The sequence below is a fragment of the Zootoca vivipara genome, chromosome 10, assembly GCF_963506605.1.
Source record: "Zootoca vivipara chromosome 10, rZooViv1.1, whole genome shotgun sequence".
NCBI classification, from domain to species: domain Eukaryota; kingdom Metazoa; phylum Chordata; class Lepidosauria; order Squamata; family Lacertidae; genus Zootoca; species Zootoca vivipara.
Genome location: NC_083285.1, coordinates 50,689,113 through 50,711,887, shown reverse-complemented (window position 1 = coordinate 50,711,887; position 22,775 = coordinate 50,689,113). Strand labels below are relative to the sequence as shown.

The 22,775-nt window shown below is 46.1% G+C and overlaps 1 protein-coding gene across 2 annotated transcripts in view; it reads right to left on the bottom strand.

Annotated features, from left to right (window-relative positions):
- The window catches only part of AKR1D1 (aldo-keto reductase family 1 member D1), a 37,320-nt gene extending 18,064 nt beyond the window's left edge, over nt 1–19,256 (bottom strand). The window contains exon 1 of one of the 2 annotated variants that reach the window (XM_060279923.1): nt 17,128–19,256. In XM_060279923.1, coding sequence (XP_060135906.1) covers nt 17,128–17,226 — 99 coding nt within the window. In that variant the 5' untranslated portion in view covers nt 17,227–19,256. The remainder of the gene's footprint in view (nt 1–17,127) is intronic. The other variant, XM_035127526.2, reaches the window with a different exon arrangement.
- Between the last annotated feature and the right edge of the window lie 3,519 nt (nt 19,257–22,775).

Sequence of the window (22,775 nt, the reverse complement as noted above, 5' to 3'; positions counted from 1 at the left end):
GAATCCTTGGAAAAGACCCTGATGTTGGGAAAGATTGAGGGCACTAGGAGAAGGGGACGACAGAGGACGAGATGGTTGGACAGTGTTCTCGAAGCTACGAACATGAGTTTGACCAAACTGCGGGAGGCAGTGCAAGACAGGAGTGCCTGGCGTGCTGTGGTTCATGGGGTCACGAAGAGTCGGACACGACTAAACGACTAAACAACAACATGGGGGGGGAGAGAAGTGCAAAAAAAAGGCGCCACTCACCCACCACGGCCGGAAGTCTTTAAGGCTCTGGGGAGGGAGAAGCAGGAGGAGGGCTAGGGGTGGGAGAAAGCAAGGCCGGAGCTGTGGGGTCTCCTCCCGCCGCAGCCTCCACTCCTTCAGGCACTGCTGCTGTTCCTGCCGGAGCCGAGAAAGCCGCCGAGGAGGGCAAGGCCGGAGCCGCGGAGGCTGCCATGAGTGCCGCCGCAGGAGGCAGAAGCGGTGGCCGTGTATGTCACCGGCGGAGTCCTAAAGGTAAGCGGTGGCGGCTTCCCTTCCCCTTGCGAAGCACAGCCATAGATGGCTTCATTTTGCAAGCAGTCCAAAAAATCACAAAATGCTTTGGTTTTGCAATTTTTTCGTTGCGCGAGGCGTTCGTCTTGTGGGGTACCACTGTACCTCGGGTTAAGAACTTAATTCGTTCTGGAGGTCCGTTCTTAACCTGAAACTGTTCTTAACCTGAGGTACCACTTCAGCTAATGGGGCCTCCCCGCTGCCGCCGCCACGCAATTTCTGTTCTCATCCTGAAGCAAAGTTCTTAACCCAAGGTACCATTTCTGGGTTAATGAAGTCTGTAACCTGAAGCGTCTGTAACCCGAGGTACCACTGTATAGCTATCAATGAGTTTTACAGTGAAATCCTATAATGTCTCCTCCTTAAAGTGTTACTTGGAAATTATTATTATTATTATCAATAACTATTATTATCATTATCATTATTATTATTCCACCACATTTATAAATGAAGTTTATAGAAGGTGAACTTTCATTATTCTTAATTATAATAATGACAACTGATTAATGAATGGTTTTAAAGTATGCCTTTAAAGTTGGCTACACCACCTCAATTAGACTGGTGACTGGGATAGACTGGTGACTGGGAGCGGCCGCCGAGACCACATTAACACCGGTCTTGAAAGATCTACATTGGCTCCCAGTACGTTTCTGAGCACAGTTCAAAGTGTTGGTGTTGACCTTTAAAGCCCTAAATGGCCTCGGTCCAGTATACCTGAAGGAGCGTCTCCACCCCCATCGTTCTGCCCGGACACTGAGATCCAGTGCCGAGGGGCTTCTGGCGGTTCCCTCACTGCGAGAAGCAAAGCTACAGGGAACCAGGCAGAGGGCCTTCTCGGTGGTGGTGCCTGCCCTGTGGAACGCCCTCACATCGGATGTCAAAGAGAAAAACAGCTACCAGATTTTTAGAAGACATCTGAAGGCAGCCCTGTTTAGGGAGGCTTTTAATGTTTAATTGTTTTATTTCATTTTTCTGTTGTAAGCCGCCCAGAGTGGCTGGGGAAACCCAGCCAGATGGGCGGGGTATAAATAATAAATTATTATTATTATTATTATTATTATTATTATTATAAATAGAGACATTAAAATCCAAGATTTAAAATAGCAATAAACACACTTAACATTCAAATGCATCAGTAGAGAAGACAGTTCTCAAACACTGTCATATCACCCAAATGCAGACTGGAATAAATAAATGGGCAAACCACTTAACACAAGAACCACAATCTGGGGAGTATAAGAGCAGGTCACAGAAAGTGCCTAAACTGTTTTGAGATGTTACAGATGAGGCAGCCCAGCTTTTTTTAGCTGAACTTTGAAGATGCAAGTTACACGAGGGAGCATTCCCAGAATTTCCATCTGGCAAAAAGAGAGGTGTTGTATTTCCTAGAAAACACCAAAGCACCAGAACACACCCAGCTTTTAAGGGGAAGGGGGGGAGAGAATAATAATGCTGGCAGCCTTCCTTAAGTAATGTAGGCGTCAAAAAGGGAGCAAAAAAATCTAAGGAAAGAAGAAACTCAGAAACAGCAGATAAAGGAGAAATGGTAGCTGGGGTGATGAGTATATTATATAAACAGTCTATCTAGGACACACATTGCTGTGCCTTCCAAGATCGTGTCTTCCTCCAGAGCTAGGATGCAGCCCAGTGGTGCCCCTTAAGGTATGAAACATATTAAGCTGGATTATAAAAGGTAAAGGGACCCCTGACCATTAGGTCCAGTCGTGACCGACTCTGGGGTTGTGCGCTCATCTCTCATTATTGGCCGAGGGAGCCGGCGTATAGCTTCCAGGTCATGTGGCCAGCATGACAAAGCTGCTTCTGGCAAACCAGAGCAGCACATGGAAACGCCGTTTACCTTCCCGCTGTAGCGGTTCCTATTTATCTACTTGCATTTTGATGTGCTTTCGAACTGCTACGTTGGCAGGAGCTGGGAGCTCACCCAGTCACAGGGATTCAAACCGCCGCCCTTCTGATCAGCAAGCCCTGGGCTCAGTGGTTTAACCCACAGCGCCACCTGGGTCCCACAAGCTGGATTATATTGAGCTTTTTACTCCCTCCAAGGTGAATGAGGCATTGTCCATGGTTCTCTTCCTGCCCCAATGTAACCCTCACAACCTCCTTGTGAGGTACCGTAGCTTAGATGAAGACATAATGTCTGGATCAAGGTCACACAGCAAGCTTTTGGGTTGAGTGGGGATTTGAACCCACTTCCGCCCACTCTCACTGCTCCACTACAATGGCTTCACTGTTTTCTGAGACTGACCGTTGGTCAGCCAGGCATAGCAGCTGACTTGCTCTGATTGGCTGTGGCTCTCCAGGGTCTCAAGAGAGAACGTTGTTAAGTATCTGCAGACTCTTGAACCTTCCATATGCAATGTTCCCATGCTATGGCCCCTTCTGCTGGGAAGGAGCCACGCCACCCCAAAATTAAAAGTGGCACTCAGGGGAAGAGTTCTCTGGGTCAAAGGTCAATCTAGGTAGGGGTGGTCCAGGAGGGTCCAAGGGTGGAGCTCAGAGCAAATGCTATCTGTTCATACCAGAGACGGGGAATCTTTGGTGAAGCTGGTGATCCACAGCTTGCTTCATCTGACTATTGGGCTCTGCTGCCTTGGGCTGATGGGAGTTGGCATCCAAAAACATCCTTTAGAAGAAGTGCCGTAGCTCCACAGCAGAGCATCTGCTTTACACACAGAAGGTCCCAGGTTAAAATCTGGGGATCTCCAGGAAAGGCTGGGAAAGACCCTCATCTGAAATCCTGAGAGCAAGTATAACCAGTGTTTCCCAAACTTGGGTCTCCAGCTGTTTCTGGACCAGCTCCCATCACCCCTAGCTAGCAGGTCAGGGATTATGGGAATGGCAGTCCAAAAACAGCTGGAAACCCAAGTTTGGGAAATCCTGGGGTGCCAAATTAGATGGCCCAGTGGTCTGATTGAGTATGTGGCAACTTCCTTCCTAGCCTTGCTTTTCTGATCCAAAAACAGAAACAAAGGAAGAAACCCAGACAGGCCTTTGTAGCTTTAAAAACTAACCATAGGAAAAGACCACAATGTATCTCGTCTTCTGTCCAGCGCTGTGATTGGGTGAACAGAGAAAAGGACTGTTTCCTTTGGTGAGCGAGCAGCAACAGCATGTAGATTTTGAACCATGTGCACCTTGATTATTCCCATAATATCAACTTGGTTTGCATAACCAAAGATATAGCACCATCCAGATTTGTGGCTTTCCAGAATTTGGCTAAGGCAAAGTACCGGTAAGCCTTTTGCTGTTGTTGTTGGCTAAGTGCAACATGGCTATTTCCACAAGACTCGTACAAAATTGGAGGGTCGGCGGTTCCAAGGACTCTCTGTAACTTTTCAGAAAAGATATACCAATTTAAAAGAGAGATATACTGATTTAAACTCCAAGCCCATCACACGCAGGCTTCCTTTTGAAGGTCTGCAGGTTACTGCTGCAAAACCCAGTCTTCTAGAGGGAAATTTTTGGGGGGGGGAGGACACTCCTCATTTTGTACTTCAAAGACTTGGTAACACGTCGGATGTACAGAGCACCCTAAATCTGAAACATTTTGGAGCCTGTATGTGCCCAAATTGATTAAAAGCAAACAAAAACTGGAAATATTTCTGGGTGTAATTTTTCTATTGGCATACCCTCTGCTTTTTATGCAGGAGATTCTCACTTCAAGCCTCAGCATCTCCCGGTAGGGCTGGCAGAAACTCGCATCATCTGAAACCCTGGAGAGCTGCTGCCAGTCAAGGCAGGCAATATTGAGCTGGATGGAGCAAAGGCCTGATTTGGTGTAAGGCACCTTCCTAGTTTCCCATGCTTGTTTGGATCCAGTAGCTCTCTTCCTAAGTTTTCGCGCCAAAACTGTGGCAGCTCCACCATGTCGCAGTTGTACGTGGAAAGGGTTGTTCCATTACGCTTAAGCACAGAACAACTAATGCGCCTAAAGAGAAGGGAATGCGCGCATATGCCAATGACACCAATTAGCCAGTTTAAAATTGACCATTTTAAGCTGTGGATCTGAAAGTTTTGGCGTTCTCTGGTAGACTTTCTCTTAAAAGTGTGACTCCTTAAATAGAAGGGGAAATGTTATTTTGCAACATTTTCCCACTCTATAATCCTGTTCTTTCCAACCTCACAGTTTAATAGCTTATTACCAACATTTCTTTCATGAAAGAAGTTGCCTTTGCCTTTTTTATTCTTCTAATACCCCACCTGAAGCCATAAGCCTTTGACTTTGAGGCCTAACAGCTGGTGCTGATTAGCGCAAAATGATGCCCAGATCCCCGAAAACCTCCTGAGATTCCAAGTTAGACTTTCATCCCCCTTCATTTCTTATAGTTATAAATGCTTTGATCTCCTTCCTGAGCAAATACCAGAGGACTGGTGGGTTTTGTTTTGTTTTGTTAGCGGTTCTGCAAGTATATCTGGTGAATTCGGGTGGAAATACGGACAAAAGAAAATGCCCAACCCTTGGAATGGGTGCATCTTTTGAGATGATGGGGAGGAAGTGAAGGGAGGAGAGAGTCTCCAAGCATCTGCTGTTGGATAGTTTCCAGCTTTTGTTTTTAAAGTGCAAACAATGCATTTCAGTGCAAACACACACTTTAAAATACATGGAACACAGGCAGACAAAAATGATTGACTATGCAGAGTTAGAAAAGTTGACCTGCGGGATCCGAAACCAGGGAGAGACAAAGTTTCAAAAGGAATGGAGTAAATTTGTGGACTATATGGAGAAGAACTGTAGAAGTTTAAAGACACTTGCAGGACTGAAATAAATCCTATGGATTGGTTTTAAATAGATGGACTAAAAGGAACTGTGAGATAAGAGTGAGAAAGAATACCAAATGATGGGAGGGAGGGAAGTCAAAGCTCGGCAGAGCGAAGTGAATTAAAATAGGTGAATAGAAGATAAAATGAAAAAAAAATGGTTTGTTGTTGTTGTTTGTTGTTGTTGTTTGGTGTTATTTGGAAATTTAATAAAAATTATCTTTTAAAAACAACAACACAGGAAATATAGAAGCAATAAAGCTGTATATACAGCCAGTTATAATAAGCCCCTTCCAGTAGAGATAGGTGAATATGGAAATTTCAGTTTCTTATTTTTACATTCTTAAATTTGGTTTCCACATTTCCACATCAGTTTGGGGTTTTTTAAACCATTGGTAAAGGTAAAGGTAAAGGTACCCCTGACCATTAGGTCCAGTCGTGACCGACTCTGGGGTTGTGGCGCTCATCTCGCTCTATAGGCCGAGAGAGCCAGCGTACAGCTTCCAGGTCATGTACCACATTGCAAATCTCATTAAAAATAGTTGCATGGTCTTTGAACCTGAACGAGACAGGAATTTTCATTTCAGAAATAAGTTTTCACCATGTGCAGTGGTGCCAAAGATGACAATAGTTTTAAAGTAGATGGGGGGGGGGAATCCATTTTAGCTTTTGAAGAGGTGGGTAGATAAACATCTGTCAAGAATGTTTAATCTATAATAATAAAGTCCTCCTCAGTTCAGGGGGCTGGTTTAGACTATTCTAAGATCTTACCCAGGTTCCAGTGCTTTGATTCTATTATTCCTGTTCATATGCAAAAAGGCATGCTTAACTTTCCATTAAGCATTCTTGTGTGACATTTCCAGTATAAGGAGGACAAGAAACATTCTTCAAAACAGTTCCCTTTCCTCCGATTTCACGTCCTGGTCTCTTCTTTTCCCAATAATGATTGCTAGAAGAAAAATTCCCCTTCTCAAACTCGGGTTCCTACTGAAAACCACTACCCAACTCTCTCCAATCCATGGTCAAAGGGACCAATCAATATCTCATGGCACACATCTTTGTTACGTTCAGATTGGAATTGTGTTTATTGCAACGAGATCTACATGTGGCAACCAAATGGAAAATCTGATCGATCCAGAACCAGGCAGCAAGAATGTGAGTGCTAGCTCACCCATAGGTGAGCATATTATACCCACTTTGCAACAGCTGCATTGATTGCAAGTTCATTTCTGTGCAACCATTCAAAAGCATGGGTGATCCCCTTTAAATAGTCAGGATACCCAAGGGACCACCTATACCCTTATGTACTCACCTGAGCCTTAAAATTTGCAACAAACAGCCCATACTTTGGTGAGAGCTGTTGGGTTAGTGAGTTCCAATAGCTTGGTGGCTCCTCATCTGTGTCCGTTCCAAATATATATGTATCTCTTATTTGGCTTTCAGAAGAGCCCTAAATACTTTGTTTCATTCTAGTCAGCTTATGTTTCAATAATTGTTTTCTCTACAGTGGACCTCGGTTTATGAATTTTCGGTTTACGAACGCTGCAGACCCATTTGGAACATATTAATTCACTTTCCATTACTTTCAATGGGACAGTTTGCTTCAGTTTATGAACACTTCAGTTTATGAACAGACTTCCAGAACCAATTACACCCATGCTTTGGGTTAAGTATGCTTCCGGTTGAGTACTCCGCGGACCTGTCTGGAACGGATTAATCCACTTTCCATTACTTTCAATGGGAAAGTTTGCTTCAGTTTATGAATGCTTCAGTTTATGAACAGACTTCCAAAACCAATTGTGTTCATAAACCGAGGTACCACTGTACTGCCGTTATATTCATGCTACTTAACGTTGCTGTTGGTTTTGCTTTATTGTTTCAAAATCTAACTAAATAACAAAATAAATAAAATCTTTGTTTCACTGGTTGCTTTGTGCACCACCTTTGGAGGCTACACAGCCTAGAAGATGGAATAAACAAAAATATATTCAATCCCAATAAAAGTACTGTAAGTGAAGCTGCCCACTAAGCGGCCCACAGTGGTGGCGGGGGCCCATTAGGGCTGGGAGGTGGAAGGAACAGAAGTCAAGAGCAGATGGAGTCAAGAATCAATGGCAGGCACAGCCAACTCACTCTAGTTTTGTCCCTATCCACAGATTTGCACAGCGGCAATGCAGAGATTAAGGCAGAAGAAACTGACAGCCAGGGCCCACCCACCCCCTGAACTGGTTGTAAGCAGTAGTAAGGCAAGGCAAGGGAGGGTTGGCCAAGGTTGGTGGGGCAGCACCCCATTTGCCCTAATGAACCATCACCCACGGCCCATCTCCTCCCCCACAATATCTGCTGTGAAGACTCTCGTCTTTGTGTCTTGACACTGCCTGAGGCAGGACTGGCTGGGCCGTGGGAAAGGGCCTTTTCTCTGTGGCTATGCCTAGATGGCGGAATGCCTTGCCTCGCAGAGATCACCACAGAGATTTCTATTGCGCCCAAAGTCTTTAAAGCCAGCCCCATCCCCTGGTTTTTAGATAAGGGCAGCAGGCAAATGCCTAAAATTGTTGTAGGCTGTTTGAATTTTATTAGCCCCCACCCCCTACAGAAAAGAACAAAAAACCTTGCTGTAATCTACTCTAGACACGGCAAACAGAGACATGCCTAGGGGTTGGTGAAACCAGTTCCTGCCAGGGGTACAAACCCAGGGTTTTGTTTTTGCAAAAATCACCTGTTAGACTATGGGGTGTATGAAGTATATGTGTGGGGCAACAACACCACTGTTGGGGCAAGATAAAATGCCTCCCACACAAAGGCATGAATTAATTGATATATTTTTTTGCTCTTCATTCTTACCCTGGACACTTCAAGTACTTGGGGCACGTAAAATGTAGTAATTTCTAATATGGCTAATTGTTTCGGGTGGGGCGGCAATACAGCTCCTTGCCAAGGGCACAAGGCGCCCTATGGCACACCTGACTGCTTAAAGCAGAGGTAGGGTGGGGTGGAAATATTTATTACTGATAATAACAACGGAGGAACAAGTGAGCTTGATCTGAAGACACACACACACACACACACACACACCCTTTTAAAGCTGCCAACCATCTTCCACCTTCTTATAACAGTGGTGTCTGGTGTCTCTTGGGGCAGGTAGAGCAGAGAGGCCAGCCAAATGTAGGAACCGGAGCCAAAGGCAGGCACAGCCACTGCTTTGAGTTTCCCCCCCTGATAACTTCCCTCAAGAGTTCATGTTCTTATATAGCTGCATTGTTTTATGCTTTCTGGATGTCCTACAATCATATTATAATGCAGTTGAGTTCTATGTTATGAAATCAAGCATGGCTAGGAGTTGCTTCTTTTTGTTCTCCAATGTAAAAAGGTAAAGGACTCCTGACAGTTAAATCCAGTCGCAGACGACTTTAGGGTTGCGGTGCTCATCTTGCTTTACTGGCTGAGGGAGCTGGCGTTTGTCCGCAGACAGTTTTTCCAGGTCATGTGGCCAGCATGACAAAGCTGCTTCTGGCGAACCAGAGCAGTGCACGGAAACGCCGTTTACCTTCCCGCCGGAGCGGTCCCTATTTATCTACTTGCACTTTGATGTGCTTTCGAACTGCTAGGTGGGCAGGAGCTGGGACCGAGCAACGGGAGCTCACCCCGTCGCAGGGATTCGAACTGCTGACCTTCTGATTGGCAAGCCCAAGAAGCTCAGTGGTTTAGACCACAGCACCAACCGCATCCCATGTTTTCCAATGTAGTTCTCACCAATAGGAAAAATCAGTGGGATGCAAGAAAAAAATTATTCTCAAAGTGTAGTCCCGGGGGGGGGGGGGAGTTTGAGAACCACAGCTGTAGGTGGAGTGTCTCCCGCTGAGGTTGGGTGAGCGCTAACCCAGCTAGGATCACCCCCTGCCCCTTGCCCCCCATTTCAGTTTCCAAGGTATGTATTCCAATGACCTTTTTGCCTTTGGTCTTACTTACTGGGCCATTGTTTCAGAACACACACCTTATTGCTGGAATAGAGGACAGTGATTTTTCACTCGGGGTGTCACTGGTTCATAAGGAGAAGGCATTTAAATTGGCCTTACCCTCCCACTGCCCCCAGGCTTTTAGTCTGAAGCTCAATATTGTGGGTACCCCCCCTCACTTTGGTTTTGCCTGTTTTGCCAAGAGATTGTGATGGGTTATAATAAAATGAATTTCAATAGGGACAAATGTAAGGTTCTTCACTTAGGCAGGGAAGAACCAGATGCACATTTAAGTTGGGGAACACCTGGCTTACTAGTAGTACATATGAAAAGGATCTAGGGGTCTTAGGGGTCACAAGCTTAACACGAGTCAAGAGTGTGATGTGGCAGCAAAAAAGTGAATGCTATTCTAGGCTGCATCAACAGAAATATAGTGTCCAGATCAAAGGAAGTAATAGTACCACTCTATTCTGCCTTAGTCAGACCATACCTGGAGTACTGTGTTTGGTTCTGAGCACCACAATTTAAGAAGGAAGTTGACAAGCTGGAACATATGCACAGGAGGATGTCAGGGGACCTTCCTACAGGGAACCCTCCCCCTCCTGCTGACCAGCACTTCACCCAGTGAGAGCAGCAGCAGTGGGTCAGGTGGGAGGAATGAGGAAGTTAGCGGGATGGAAGAGTCAAGGCTCAGTGATGTGGGAGAGCCCTTGCACCACCTTGACCAAGAGGTGGAGGGGAACAGGCAGCCCCTTCCAGCGCCCGAATTAAGTTGTGCCACTAAACATAAGGTTGGGAGGAGGCGTTTCGGGGTGCCCAAGCTCTTATGCTGGTCATGCAACAGGAAACATCCACTCCCGGATTCTGCAAGTGACTAGGAGGTCATGTTTTCTGCTATCTCTGCACTGTAAATATTATGCACGATAAAACCATTAAAGACAAGCATGGACTTGGGCGTCTTTACTCGAGAGTAGCCCATAGCTGCCAAGTCTCCCGTTTTTCGTGGGGAAACCCCCGTATTTTAAACCGTTTCCTGCTAGCAGCCCGGATTGGGGAAAATCCCGTAAATCCCCCGGATTTCCTACCTGCCAGGGAGGCTCCATTTTGGGTCCTGGCGCCGCTCAATTTCCGGTGCCCAGACATGGGTAGTGTGGCACCGGAAGTCGCTTCTATGCATGTCCGGACATACATAGAAGCGACTTCCAGTGCCGCGCCGCTGCTGATCCCGCATTTTTCAGCGGGAGACTTGCAGCTATGGAGTAGCCGCAACAACACCATTACAGCGGGCAACCAAGATGATCAAGGGTCTGGAAACCAAGCTGGTAGGAGTGGTAAACCTGTTGATGACTGTTAATGACTGCAATTGGTCTTGCGGGGGAAAGCAAGGGCTGAGGTGCTAAAGCAAGCTTGATCATGTATAATGAGATAAGAATCCTATGTCTCTGTTCATACCAGGTGACTCCATGGTTTTAAGCTTGGTAATGAGTTGCAATTCAGCAACTTCTCTTTCCAGGCTGTTTCTGAAATTTTTCTGTAATAAAACAGCTGCTTTGAGATCTTGTATAGAATGTATTGGGAGATTGAAGTGTTCTCCTACTGGTTTCTCTGTCTTGTGATTCCTGATGTCAGATTTATGTCCATTTATCCTTTGGCATAGGGTTTGGCCTGTTTGTCCAATATAGAGAGCTGAAGGGCACTGTTGGCATTTGATGGCATACACAATGTTAGAAGATGAGCAATTAAATAGTCCTGAGATGGTATGTTGGATGCTGTTGGGGCCAGTAATGGTGTTGTCCGGGTGTATGTGGCAGCATATCAAGTCATTGAATGTCTGGTGGAAGGTTTCCAGGGTCTGTTGACCATGTGTCCAATTTCATGTAAAAGGCGGTATTGGAAAGTTGTCTTTGAGCCTCCTGGATGTAATCAGTTTTGTTCATGATGACGACAGCTCCACCCTTGTCCGCCTCTTTAATTATAATGTCTGGGTTGTTCCTGAGATTATCTATGGCTCTCCTTTCAGCATGGTTTAGATTTTGTTGTAAGCGATGGTGTTTTCTGGTCACATCCGTTTGGATTCTGTGGCGGAAGCAGTCGATGTACAGATCTAGTGTGGTATTGCGTCCATCAGGAGGGGTCCACGTAGAGTCCCTTTTTGTGTAACATTTTTTCGGTGGTAGTTGGTGGTCAATGTTCTGTTCATTAATGCGTTTGGAGGGTGGTGGTTGTTCCCCAGTAAGTTGAGAGGTGTTGTGTTGTGGGGATGTTGTTTGTTCTACTTTGTCTTGTTCTTGTGTGTGATGAAAGTACTCCTTCAGGCGTAAACAGTGGAAAAATGCTTCCAGGTCCCCGCAGAACTGAATCATGTGTGGGGATTTGGCAGGGCAGAATGATAGTCCCCGTGAAAGGACAGATTCCTCAGCTGGGCTGAGTGTTTGCTGTGAAAGATTCACAATGTTTGTTGATCTTGTTTTGATTAGTAGTCTGTAGGTTGGAAAGGTTGCAGAGTTTTTTATTTTTCTGGTTTTTCAGTAACTCCAGTTGAGAGTGGTAAATGGTTTGTTTTTCCTTGTGGAACTCCTGCCAGCCTGGGTGGAGTACTTTCATCACACACAAGAACAAGACAAAGTAGAACATACAACATCCCCACAACACAACACCTCTCAACTTACTTATTTTGTTTCGACTCAGACCAACACGGCTACCTACCTGTAACTAGAACTATGGAAGGCACCACATTGAGCCGCATGAAATGGAAGTCCATCAAACTCACCAAGAAACTTGCACAGGTACAAACTGACATCTTCTTTCTGACTAAATGCAAGAACCTGGACATTGTACTTAAGGGTCTTAGAATTAATAACCCTCTGCAATCTACTTTTCCTACAGAATATGCTAGGAAACTATGCCACACTTTATCTAAGAAGCTGCTCAAACATCTTATTGGCGTTCTGTATTCTAAACAGAAGCTAATAAAGGGGGAACTCTCTGCACTGGACAACTCTATCAGGAATCACCCAGGGAGAATATGCATTTATTTCAGGCACATGAAGGGGCAGCATCTCCCCTCCAGGTGGTGCTAGACTCCAGTTCCCATCATCCCTGACTGTTGGCCATGCTGGCTGGGGCTGATGGGATTTGGAGTCCAACAACCTCTGGTTGGGGGGGGGAGCTATGCAACATTACTGGGACAGAATATCATGCAAAATATGGCATCACCCAGATGTTCTGCAATCCTGAAGCATTTTTGAAGACTCCCTTTCCTTTCATTATTATTTTTTAAAGAGTATCCCGAAAATAGGAAACGAGAATAATGGTCAAACAGATGCTGGTTTGTCATTATCCACAGTAAGGTTTTAATGCATAAAGTAGGAGAGCATTCAGAAAATTAGTAGCGCCTCCTGCAGCCGAGAGTAGTACAGACCATCCTATCCACTCTCCTTCCCCCCCCCCCGCTCCACCTTAAGGTAAAGGTAAAGGGACCCCTGACCATTAGGTCCAGTCGTGACCGACTCTGGGGTTGCGCGCTCATCTTGCATTATTAGCCGAGGGAGCCGGCGTATAGCTTATAGTGTATAGGCGTATAGTGTGGCCAGCATGACAAAGCCGCTTCTGGCAAACCAGAGCAGCACATGGAAACGCCGTTTACCTTCCCGCTGTAGCGGTTCCTATTTATCTACTTGCATTTTGACGTGCTTTTGAACTGCTAGGTTGGCAGGAGCTGGGACCAAGCAACGGGAGCTCACCCCGTCACAGGGATTCGAACCGCCAACCTTCTGATCAGCAAGCCCTAGGCTCAGTGGGTTTAACCACAGCGCCACCTGGGTCCCACCTTAGTGCTAAGCAAATATGGGCTGAAAGGATCAGCCTGTGAGCATCAGGTATGCTTTAGTAGATATTAAGGCTGCCCAAAGATGAAGATAAACTCTAATGCCCAGTACACCACATCAAGGGGCACGCACAGATGCCTTGGCATCTTCCGACAGTTGGTTTTGGCATTCAGTTTGAGGAGCCCCAGCAATTGGGGTGATGGAATCTGGGCTTTTGTTCCAGGGGCATTCCTTTGAATGCATCAGAGCCAGCTGCGAGAGGCTCCGGCACATTTCTTCATCTTTTATATTTGTTCAGTGCAGCAGGATTGGCAGGCAGAAAACCTCAGAAAGCACTTCTAGGGCTAGGGAGTCTCACAATCAGTTCCCATTGAGCTCACTTTGTGACCTCGGGTGAGCGAGTGTGTATTTGGGCAGACGTGCCAATCGAGGCAATTTCCACACCTATTTCTCTTACCAATGGAATTCACAGCCCAACCTTTCTCACATTTACCCACTTTAAAGAGTTTTAAACTATGAAGCTGTTTATAAATGCTTTTTTGTGTGTGGGGGGGTGGGGGGACAAAGAAAGAAATACATTTTGTAGCCTGCCTTTCCCGCAAGGAGATCAAGGGATTATATACAACGTTCTTCCCCTCTCCATTTTTATCTTCACAACAACTCTGTCATCAAATGCCGCATGTGTAGTCAAGGGATAAGAAAGGTACCAGACTGTACTAAGAGAGATGAGCTGGCCTTTAAAAAAAAAGTTTTTAACCATGCAGAACTGAATCACCTTATTGTCTGGACATGTAGAAGCCCTCCATCTGACAAAGCTCCTTCTCTCGAGTTGTATTGCACATGCATGATGGAACATCAGCCGGCAAACAAAAGGATTCCCTCCTTTGGAGAAAAATTCCAAGGCTGAACAAATATGTGCCGCCTGATCCTTCATATATTTACTCAGAATTAAGCTTTGCTTCCTGCTATGGGACAGGCTTTCATGCATATATGGAATATATCTAGCTATTTTGAAGAGTTAGACCCCCACTTTGCAATCAAATCATTGTCAAAGCTGCGATAATATGCACATCAGCAGGCCTCTGGCTTTGTCTTCCAGATGTTGGTGAACTACAAGTCAGCATAGGCAACGGCCAGGGATGTGGGGAAGTTGTACTCCAGCTCTTGGAGGGAACCATATTGGCGGAAAACAAAATGGCGCCCCCCCCCTCCCACCAGGGAAGAAGGGGTGAGTGAAGGTCTATGTAGTATAAACACAGACAACTGGGAAACACTGGCCTGCGAGCGCTCCAGTTGGAGAACAGCCTTTACCAAAGGTGTCATGGGCTTTGAAGAAGCTCGATCTCAGGACGCAAGGGAGAAATGTGCTAAGAGGAAGGCATGCTTGGCAAATCCACACCGTGATCAACTCCCGCCTGGAAACCAATGTCCCCACTGTGGAAGGACGTGAGGGTCCAGAATTGGCCTCTACAGTCACTTACGGACCCATTGTTTAAACCGTGTTTATGGAAGACAATCTTACTTGGCTACAAGTGATCGCCAAAGAAGAAGAAAAGAATATGTACATCAGCAGGTCTCTGGCTTTGTCTTCCAGATGTTGGTGAAGTACAAGTCAGAATAGCCAATGGCCAGGGATGTGGGGAAGTTGTACTCCAGCTCTTGGAGGGAACTATATTGGCTCCCCCTGCAATCAGGGGCTGGCCCTAGACATTCTGGCACCCGAGGCAGAAAACAAAATGGCACCCCCCTTCCAATCAGGGAAGAAGGGGTGAGTGAAGGTCTATATCAGGGGTCCCTAGACTATGGCCTGGGGGCCACATACGGCCCCTGAGGCTCTTTTATGCGGCCCCCGGGGACCCCCGCCGCCCGCTCTTACCGGTGCGGTGCGCCTGCCGACTTCCGACCCGAAAAATCAACAGAAATAGCTCGTGCAAACACTCAAGCATCATTTCCGGTGTACTACCGGGTCAGAGGAGGCTTCTGCACATGCGCACAAGCTATTTCCGGCGCTTTCCAGGTTGGGAGTGTGCCAGAAATAGCGTTTGCGTATGCACATGGGCACTTTTCTGCAAGAAGCTCAAGGTGGCATACATGGTTCTCCTCCTCCCCATTCTATGCACACAAGTACCCTGTGAGGTAGGCTTGGCTGAAAGACTGTAAGTGGCCAGGGTCAGCTGCACATTCCTGCATTATGGAGGGGTTGGACTAGACCTAGATGGTCCTCGGAGTCCCTTCCAACTCTGCAATTCTATGATTCTTTGAATTGCCTCAACATGCAGGACCACCAGCAATTTTCAAGTGGTCCATGGAAGCATTGGGAACTACTGGTCTACACTGGCTGGCAGGGGCTCTCTGGGGTTCAGGCAATCTCCCTCCCAGTCCTACATGGAGACACCAGGAATTGAACCTGTGACCTTCTGCATACATAGCAACTGCTCTTGCATTGCCCTTCCCTTAAATAAAGTTGCAAGGAAAACCAGGTAGGGACTTTCAAGGGAGTGCAAATCAGTCCTGATAACTGGGGGGCGGGGGGGGGGAGCTCCTGTGCTCAGCTCCTACTTATAGGCACCCTGCTATTTAATTCTATCCGTGTGTGTGTGTGTGTGTGTGTGTTGTATCTGGCTCCAATGTACAGTATAGCTCTTGAGTTTCAAGTTTTTATCAGGCTAAAATTTGCCTACCCCTGATCTACAGCAGGAGGGAGGGAGTGGGATTTGTTGGTAGGCAAGAATACAAGGAGAGCCTCTGGATCAGGCCAGTGGCCCATCTACTCCAGCATCCTGTCCTCTCGCAGTGACCACCCAGATGCCTGTGGGAAGCTTGCAAGCAGGACCAGAGCAAAAAAAAGTAAAGGGAAAAAAGGCACTCTCCCCTCTTGCAGTTTCCAACAATCGTATGATATTCATCCAACAATGGAAGGAGAATGTAGCCATCAGAGGTTAGCAGTGGCCACAGAGTGTCTTCTCCCCCATAGATTTGCCCCCTCCTTTTTTAAAAGCCATCTAAGTTGGTGGTCATCGCTCCCTCCTGTGTGTCCTGCTAGGAACTATCCCCCCCCAATGTCTTTTGTGTGAGCTCTGTTCAGTTCTGGCGCTGGAAACAAAGCCCCGAGCTCAGCATGCTTTCATGCTAAACTGTATGTATGTCTTTCGCCCCAAGCTCTGACTGGTGGATCTTGGGGTCCCAGTGAGAGACAGAGTTGATCCTACAAGTCTAAAGCCAGCCCACCCCCTGCTCTGCCATCTATCATCACAATGGATCCAACCAACATTGAGCACTTGTCCATCGCCCTGATTTATGTAAATCATCGCCCTGATTTAACTCGCAATTCTTTATCAACGACACTTGAGCAGAGTTCAACTCTATAAACGGGCTTGCAGCCAAATCTCTTGGCACGCTTAAACTCAGAAGTCCCACTATCACCGTCCAATCCTAGGCAGGTTTACTCAGAAGTAAATCCCACTGGGTGACATCTGGCTAAATCACACTCACTGAAATCCCTGGATTTGGAATCTAGGACTAATTTCTTTCGGTGGGAGTGTGGCTGAGTTAGATATCACCCACAAAGCTTTCACTGGGGTTTATTCCCAGGTAAGTGTGCATTTAGCATTGCAGCCTCAGGGTGCTTAACCCTCCAGTCTGCATGTGTAAGAATGTAGCCTTTAGAGTCACTTGAATTACATCAGAGTCAACAACATGCACCCACAACCAAGTTAAAATACACATGAAGTTCTGGCTTGGTTAATTTGTGCTGAATGAGTTTTGCAAAAGAGGCCCCAGAGACCGTATTTCACTCTTAAAGGCTGATCACATCTCTGCAAAGATAAATTTAAACGAGTTCAGGGGGCTTGGAAGCATGCATGGGATTGAAATGCAGGGGGAGAATCTAAAGTCCAAACAAGTTTCAAAAGCTAAGAAGCTGGGGAGGAGGAGACACTTCCTTTCAAGAAAGAGAACCCTAACAATGAACCGAAGTGGTGAGTTCATATTCATGCGAGAGGGAGAAAAGTAATAAATGCTCTTACCTTTTTAGGGTCGGCGTATGTCCCAAGTCCAATCACAGGGATGCTGTTCCCATCACTCAGCATCAAACGGTGATTTTCGGCGGTGAGATTAGTCGTCATGATGTAAAATTAAAAACTTCGATTATTATTTTTTTTTAAAAAAAATTGTTATTTTTAAAGAGACCACCAAGAATTCGGATGCACGAGACTCTTCGGAGGGAATCCTGCCTTTTGTGTGATTCGGAGTGCTTTGGACTGCAGCCCAGTCCTAGCGGCAGAGGGCGCAGGAGAGCAGCGAAGAGAGCCGGCCACCATCTGCCGCTCGACCTGCACTGGGGCCCGCGATCAACTCGCCATCTGTTAAATACGAGCCGGCGCCGCGCGTGTGAGAGGAAAGACTTGGCAGCTGCTCTCCGGGGGATCTGGATCCCCCAGGTGCTGGAAAGGGGTTCTGGCTGGCTGGTTGATTAGATCTGAGGACTGGAGATCCTTTGCTCCTGAGTCCCACTCGTGCGCAATCGAAACGGCGGCGGCGGAGAGGGTGGGGAGAGTGCCCCATGGCAGACCCAGGAAGCACAAAGCAACCTTTGTACCGCTGCCCTGCGGCTCTTTGCAAGCTCTTCTTGCCCCCGGCCATTGCTTTGCAAGGCGGCCCTAAGCGCTCGGCGGAGGTCAAGCCCTAAGTTCAAGGAGAGAGGCTTCTTGGGACGCGTTCACACGTGACGCTGATGATTCCTTGTTGGGGGCTCTGAGCCCTCGCCTAAACGCCAGCAGCTGGGCGGCCAGCTGCAAAGCGGGTCGGGGCTGCACCTGCCGAACTCCTGGCTGCTGCTGCTGCTGCACGCCTATCATAGGCGTGGCGGCTCACCTTTGAGATTTTGACACGCTGGTCTCTCTACCTAGGCTACTAAGCGCCGTGAGGAATGGTGGAAGTTCAACTGGTACAGCTCTCTTTCTCTCTCACACACACACCACAGACAGACTAGGGTTGTACTGCCGAGTTTCTACTTGTCATAGAGGCCGGGGAGATAACAGGGAGCGCAGTTAGCGAATCACCTGCTTTTAAAGAGGGAAATCCCTGGTTTAATTCCCAGTTCAAAGAGTGAGAGGTCAGGGGACGAGAAAGGCCTCTGAGAGCTAATCACTCTTGATGTCATTGCAAAGCCTGCCTCGGCCAGAGTGGATGTGTTCTTTGGCAGCCTCCTCCCCGCTTATGGGATGCTCTGCCTTCCATGAGCTGGTGCAGCCCTCAAGTAATGAAATTGGCAATTGAAATAAAGCCAATTATGCGGTACTTGTTTGTTGCATTTATAAGCCACCTCTTTCTCCACAGATCTCAAAGTGGTATACTCTCTCCCCTTCATTTAATCCCCACAACAACCTTGCCAGGTAGGTTAGGTTGAGAGAGGCAGCGGCTGGCTCAAGGTCACCCAGTGAGCTTCATGGCCAAGTGGGTATTTGAAGCCTGGTCTCCCAGGTCCCAGGAACCAACTACACCACATAATAAGTTTACATGTTAAAAGTTACGTGCCTGTGTAGGCTTACTGGTAAAATAATATATTTTAGCAGGCACCAAACACAGTACTGTGAAGGCACCTTCCAAATATGAATGGGCAGGGAGGGTCAGTGCTGCCACACTGCAGCAGCATTTTTGCACCTTTCATAGTGTTATAAGGGGGAAAAAACTGCTCCTTTTTCCCTTATGGGGTACCCAAGAGCCCGTATAGAGTCCTTATGTATGTTCTCTATCGGTAGGAGAAAATAGCAGAGGCCAACCAGAGAATATTGAGAAGCAAAGCAGCTAGTAAGCATGATCTTTATTAAACTTGTTGCAACAGGGGCCCTCGCTCACCCCACGCAGGGAAGGGAGGAGAGAAACCCAGAACATTGGTGTGCAAGCTCTTATACAGTGGTACCTCGCAAGATGAAATTAATTCATTCTACGAGTCATTTCGTATTGCGAAAATTTCTTCTTGTGAAGCGCGGTTTCCCATAGGAATGCATTGAAATTTAATTAATGCATTCCTATGGGCAAAAAAGAAGCACCCCCCCTCACCCGCCACGGCTGGAAGTCTTTAAGGCTCTGGGGAGGGGGAAGCAGGAGGAGGGCCAGGGGTCTCCTCCCGCCGCAGCCTCTGCTTCTTCAGGCGCCGCCGCTGTTGCCACCAAGGGCCACCTGGCGAGCCCCGCTGCTGCTCCTGCCGGATCCCGCCAGCCCACCAGGGAGGAGCCACGGAGGCCGCCATGACCGCCGAGGAGGGCAAGGCCAAGGCGATGAGCGCCGTGCCGCTGCAGGAGGCAGAAGTAGCGGCCATGGACATCACCCCCGGCCGCCGCGGCGAAGTCCTAAAGGTAAGTGGCGGTGGCGGCTTCCCTTTCTGTCGCGAGGCTGCTTCGTCTTGCGAAGCACGGCCATGGACGACTTTGTTTTGTGAGTCTTCAAAAAAACCGCAAAACGCTTTGGTCTTGCGATTTTTTTCGTTGCGCGAGGCGTTCGTCTTGCGGGGTACCACTGTATAGACTTTTGAAATTGCCTGCCCTGTAGCTCAATACCACCCCCCAAAACATCATACATATGGTACATCACAGAAAGAGGTGGTTCCCAGCAGAAATTTGAGTATGTTGCATCTCTCCTGTCTGCCAGGATACCTGATAATGCCTTATCTGATTGCTTTTCTGTGTAGCCTGGCCATTCCTTTGAGATGGTAAATACTTAGTTCCCGAATCTCTTACACATATTGATAGTGTGTTCAGCTTAACAGATACTTGCCAGACTGTATTTACAGGGACTGTGGCTACCACGGCAAACTATGGCAATTTCTTAAAGAAATGGGAGTGCCTGATCACCTCATCTGTCTCCTGAGAAATCTCTATGTGGGACAAGAAGCTACAGTTAGAACTGGATATGGAACAACTGATTGGTTCAAAATTGGGAAAGGAGCACGACAAGGTTGTATATTGTCTCCCTGCTTATTTAACTTATATGCAGAATTCATCATGTGAAAGGCTGGACTGCATGAATCCCAAGCCAGAATTGATGCTTTTGATTTATGGTGCTGGAGACTCTTGAGAGTCCCATGGACTGCAAGAAGATCAAACCTATCCATTCTGAAAGAAATCAGCCCTGAGTGCTCACTGGAAGGACAGATCGTGAAGCTGAGGCTCCAATACTTTGGCTACCACATGAGAAGAGAAGACTCCCTGGAAAAGACCCTGATGTTGGGAAAGATGGAGGGCACAAGGAGAAGGGGATGACAGAGGACGAGATGGTTGGACAGTGTTCTCGAAGCTACCAACATGAGTTTGACCAAACTGCAGGAGGCAGTGGAAGACAGGAGTGCCTGACGTTCTTTGGTCCATGGGGTCACGAAGTCGGACACGACTAAACGACTAAACAACAACAACAAGCCCCTACAGCCCAAAGACAATTGGAAAGCTTTTCCCATTTCCTTCCTCCTTGCAGAGAAATATTTGAGGTCAATTTGGGAGAGTCAAAATGGCTTCAGGGTTGCTCTCCTCTACTGTTTCAGACACTATTCTTATGCATGTGTGTTTGCCTTGTACTTTTATGAACATTTATTATATATATATAAAAGACCTTGGAATTCCTATAACAATAGGAATGTGATCTGTGGAAATCAGCAAGTAAAGCCTTTTGCAGCTCATTTTCACCTGCTATTGTTTGCAGAGCAAGATGGTGTTAAAGGTACAGCTGCAAGGGCTGAAAAGCGGAGAAATAGGGAATTTTTGGAATCAAGTATTCGAGGAACTTAAAAAATATTTAAATACAACATACAGAAAAGCCCTGAATTTTTTTCTACTGGGGATAATGGATAATACAATAAAAAACAGGATGCGACATTGTTTTTGTATGCCGTAGTGGCAGCAAGAACTTTGATTGTATCCTATTGGAAAAAGCAAGAAGTACCCAATATTCTGAAATGGCAGGAGAAATTACTCAGCTATTTAGTAAAATAAAAAAATTCCTTCAGTAGCACCTTAAAGACCAACTAAGTTTTTATTTTGGTATGAGCTTTCGTGTGCATGCACACTTCTTCAGATACAGTGAAATGGAAGTTTCCAGGCACTTATGTAGAGAAGGGGTGGGGAGGGGTGGGGATGGGGAGGGGGGATCACTCAGAAGGGTGGTGGAAATGGGTGATTGACTGACTGATAGCTGTTGATGACCGCAAACGACTGCAAATGGTTTTGCATGAAAAAGCAAGGGTTGAGATGGCTGAAGATTGCTTATCATGTATAATGAGATAAGAACCCGATATCGCTGTTCAAACCAGGTCCCTCCATGGTTTTGAGCTTGGTGATAAGTTGCAATTCAGCAACTTCTCTTTCCAGTCTATTTCTGAAATTCTTTTGTAGTAAGACAGCTACTTTGAGATCTTGTATAGAATGTCCTGGGAGATTGAAGTGTTCTCCTACTGGTTTTTCTGTCTTCTGGTTCCTGATGTCAGATTTATGTCCATTTATCCTTTGGCGTAGGGTTATCACCAAGCTCAAAACCATGGAGGGACCTGGTTTGAACAGCGATATCGGGTTCTTATCTCATTATACATGATAAGCAATCTTCAGCCATCTCAACCCTTGCTTTTTCATGCAAAACCATTTGCAGTCGTTTGCGGTCATCAACAGCTATCAGTCAGTCAATCACCCATTTCCACCACCCTTCTGAGTGATCCCCCCTCCCCATCCCCACCCCTCCCCACCCCTTCTCTACATAAGTGCCTGGAAACTTCCATTTCACTGTATCTGAAGAAGTGTGCATGCACACGAAAGCTCATACCAAAATAAAAACTTAGTTGGTCTTTAAGGTGCTACTGAAGGAATTTTTTTATTTTACTTCGATCCAGACCAACACGGCTACCTACCTGTAATCAGCTATTTAGATTTGCATAATCTGACCAATTCAATTAGAGGGTATACCAACAAGAAATTTCAACAGAGCTGGGGAAAAATTGGCGAGTACATGAAATGACAGTGCCCCACGGTGAAGTCTTGGGTCTACTTCTAATGCCTCATATTGAATTGATTTGATTTACGTTGATAAAAGTTGATTGAAGTTGATTTAGCTTGAGTTGAGATATTATATAAGAATTATAAGATATTAATGTTTGGAATATATAGATATGATTGAGGGGAAGCAGTACCAAATATATTAACTAAAGAACCTGAGATGGAGATAAGTGGAAGTCTACTATGGGAGGAGGAGATGCAGGGGAAGAAATAAATGTGTATGAATTAAAGGAAAATTAGGATCATAGTTGATAATTATAGATTCATTTACAGGTTACATTTATGTTTAAATGTGTTTTGATTATTTTGATTTTGGGTATGAATGTACCCAGATGGCATTGAACAGGATTCTGGGTAGTTGCAGCTGAATGTATGATTATTATTTTTAATTATTATTTATATATGATTTTGTATGTTATTATTTCTATATTATTCTTTGTTTTGTTTGTTTGTGAGTGTGTTTTAATTTGAAATCCAATAAAGTTTATTATAAAATTTAAAAAGAAAAAAGAAAAGAACAGCTTAGTAAAAAGATCAAACTTTCCCTTGCCTTCTGTTTCTTCCTAACAACCTGGTAAGGAATGATACCAATTTAACCAAGACTACAAATGCATTTCACATTTTTAGGAGCAAACCTGATA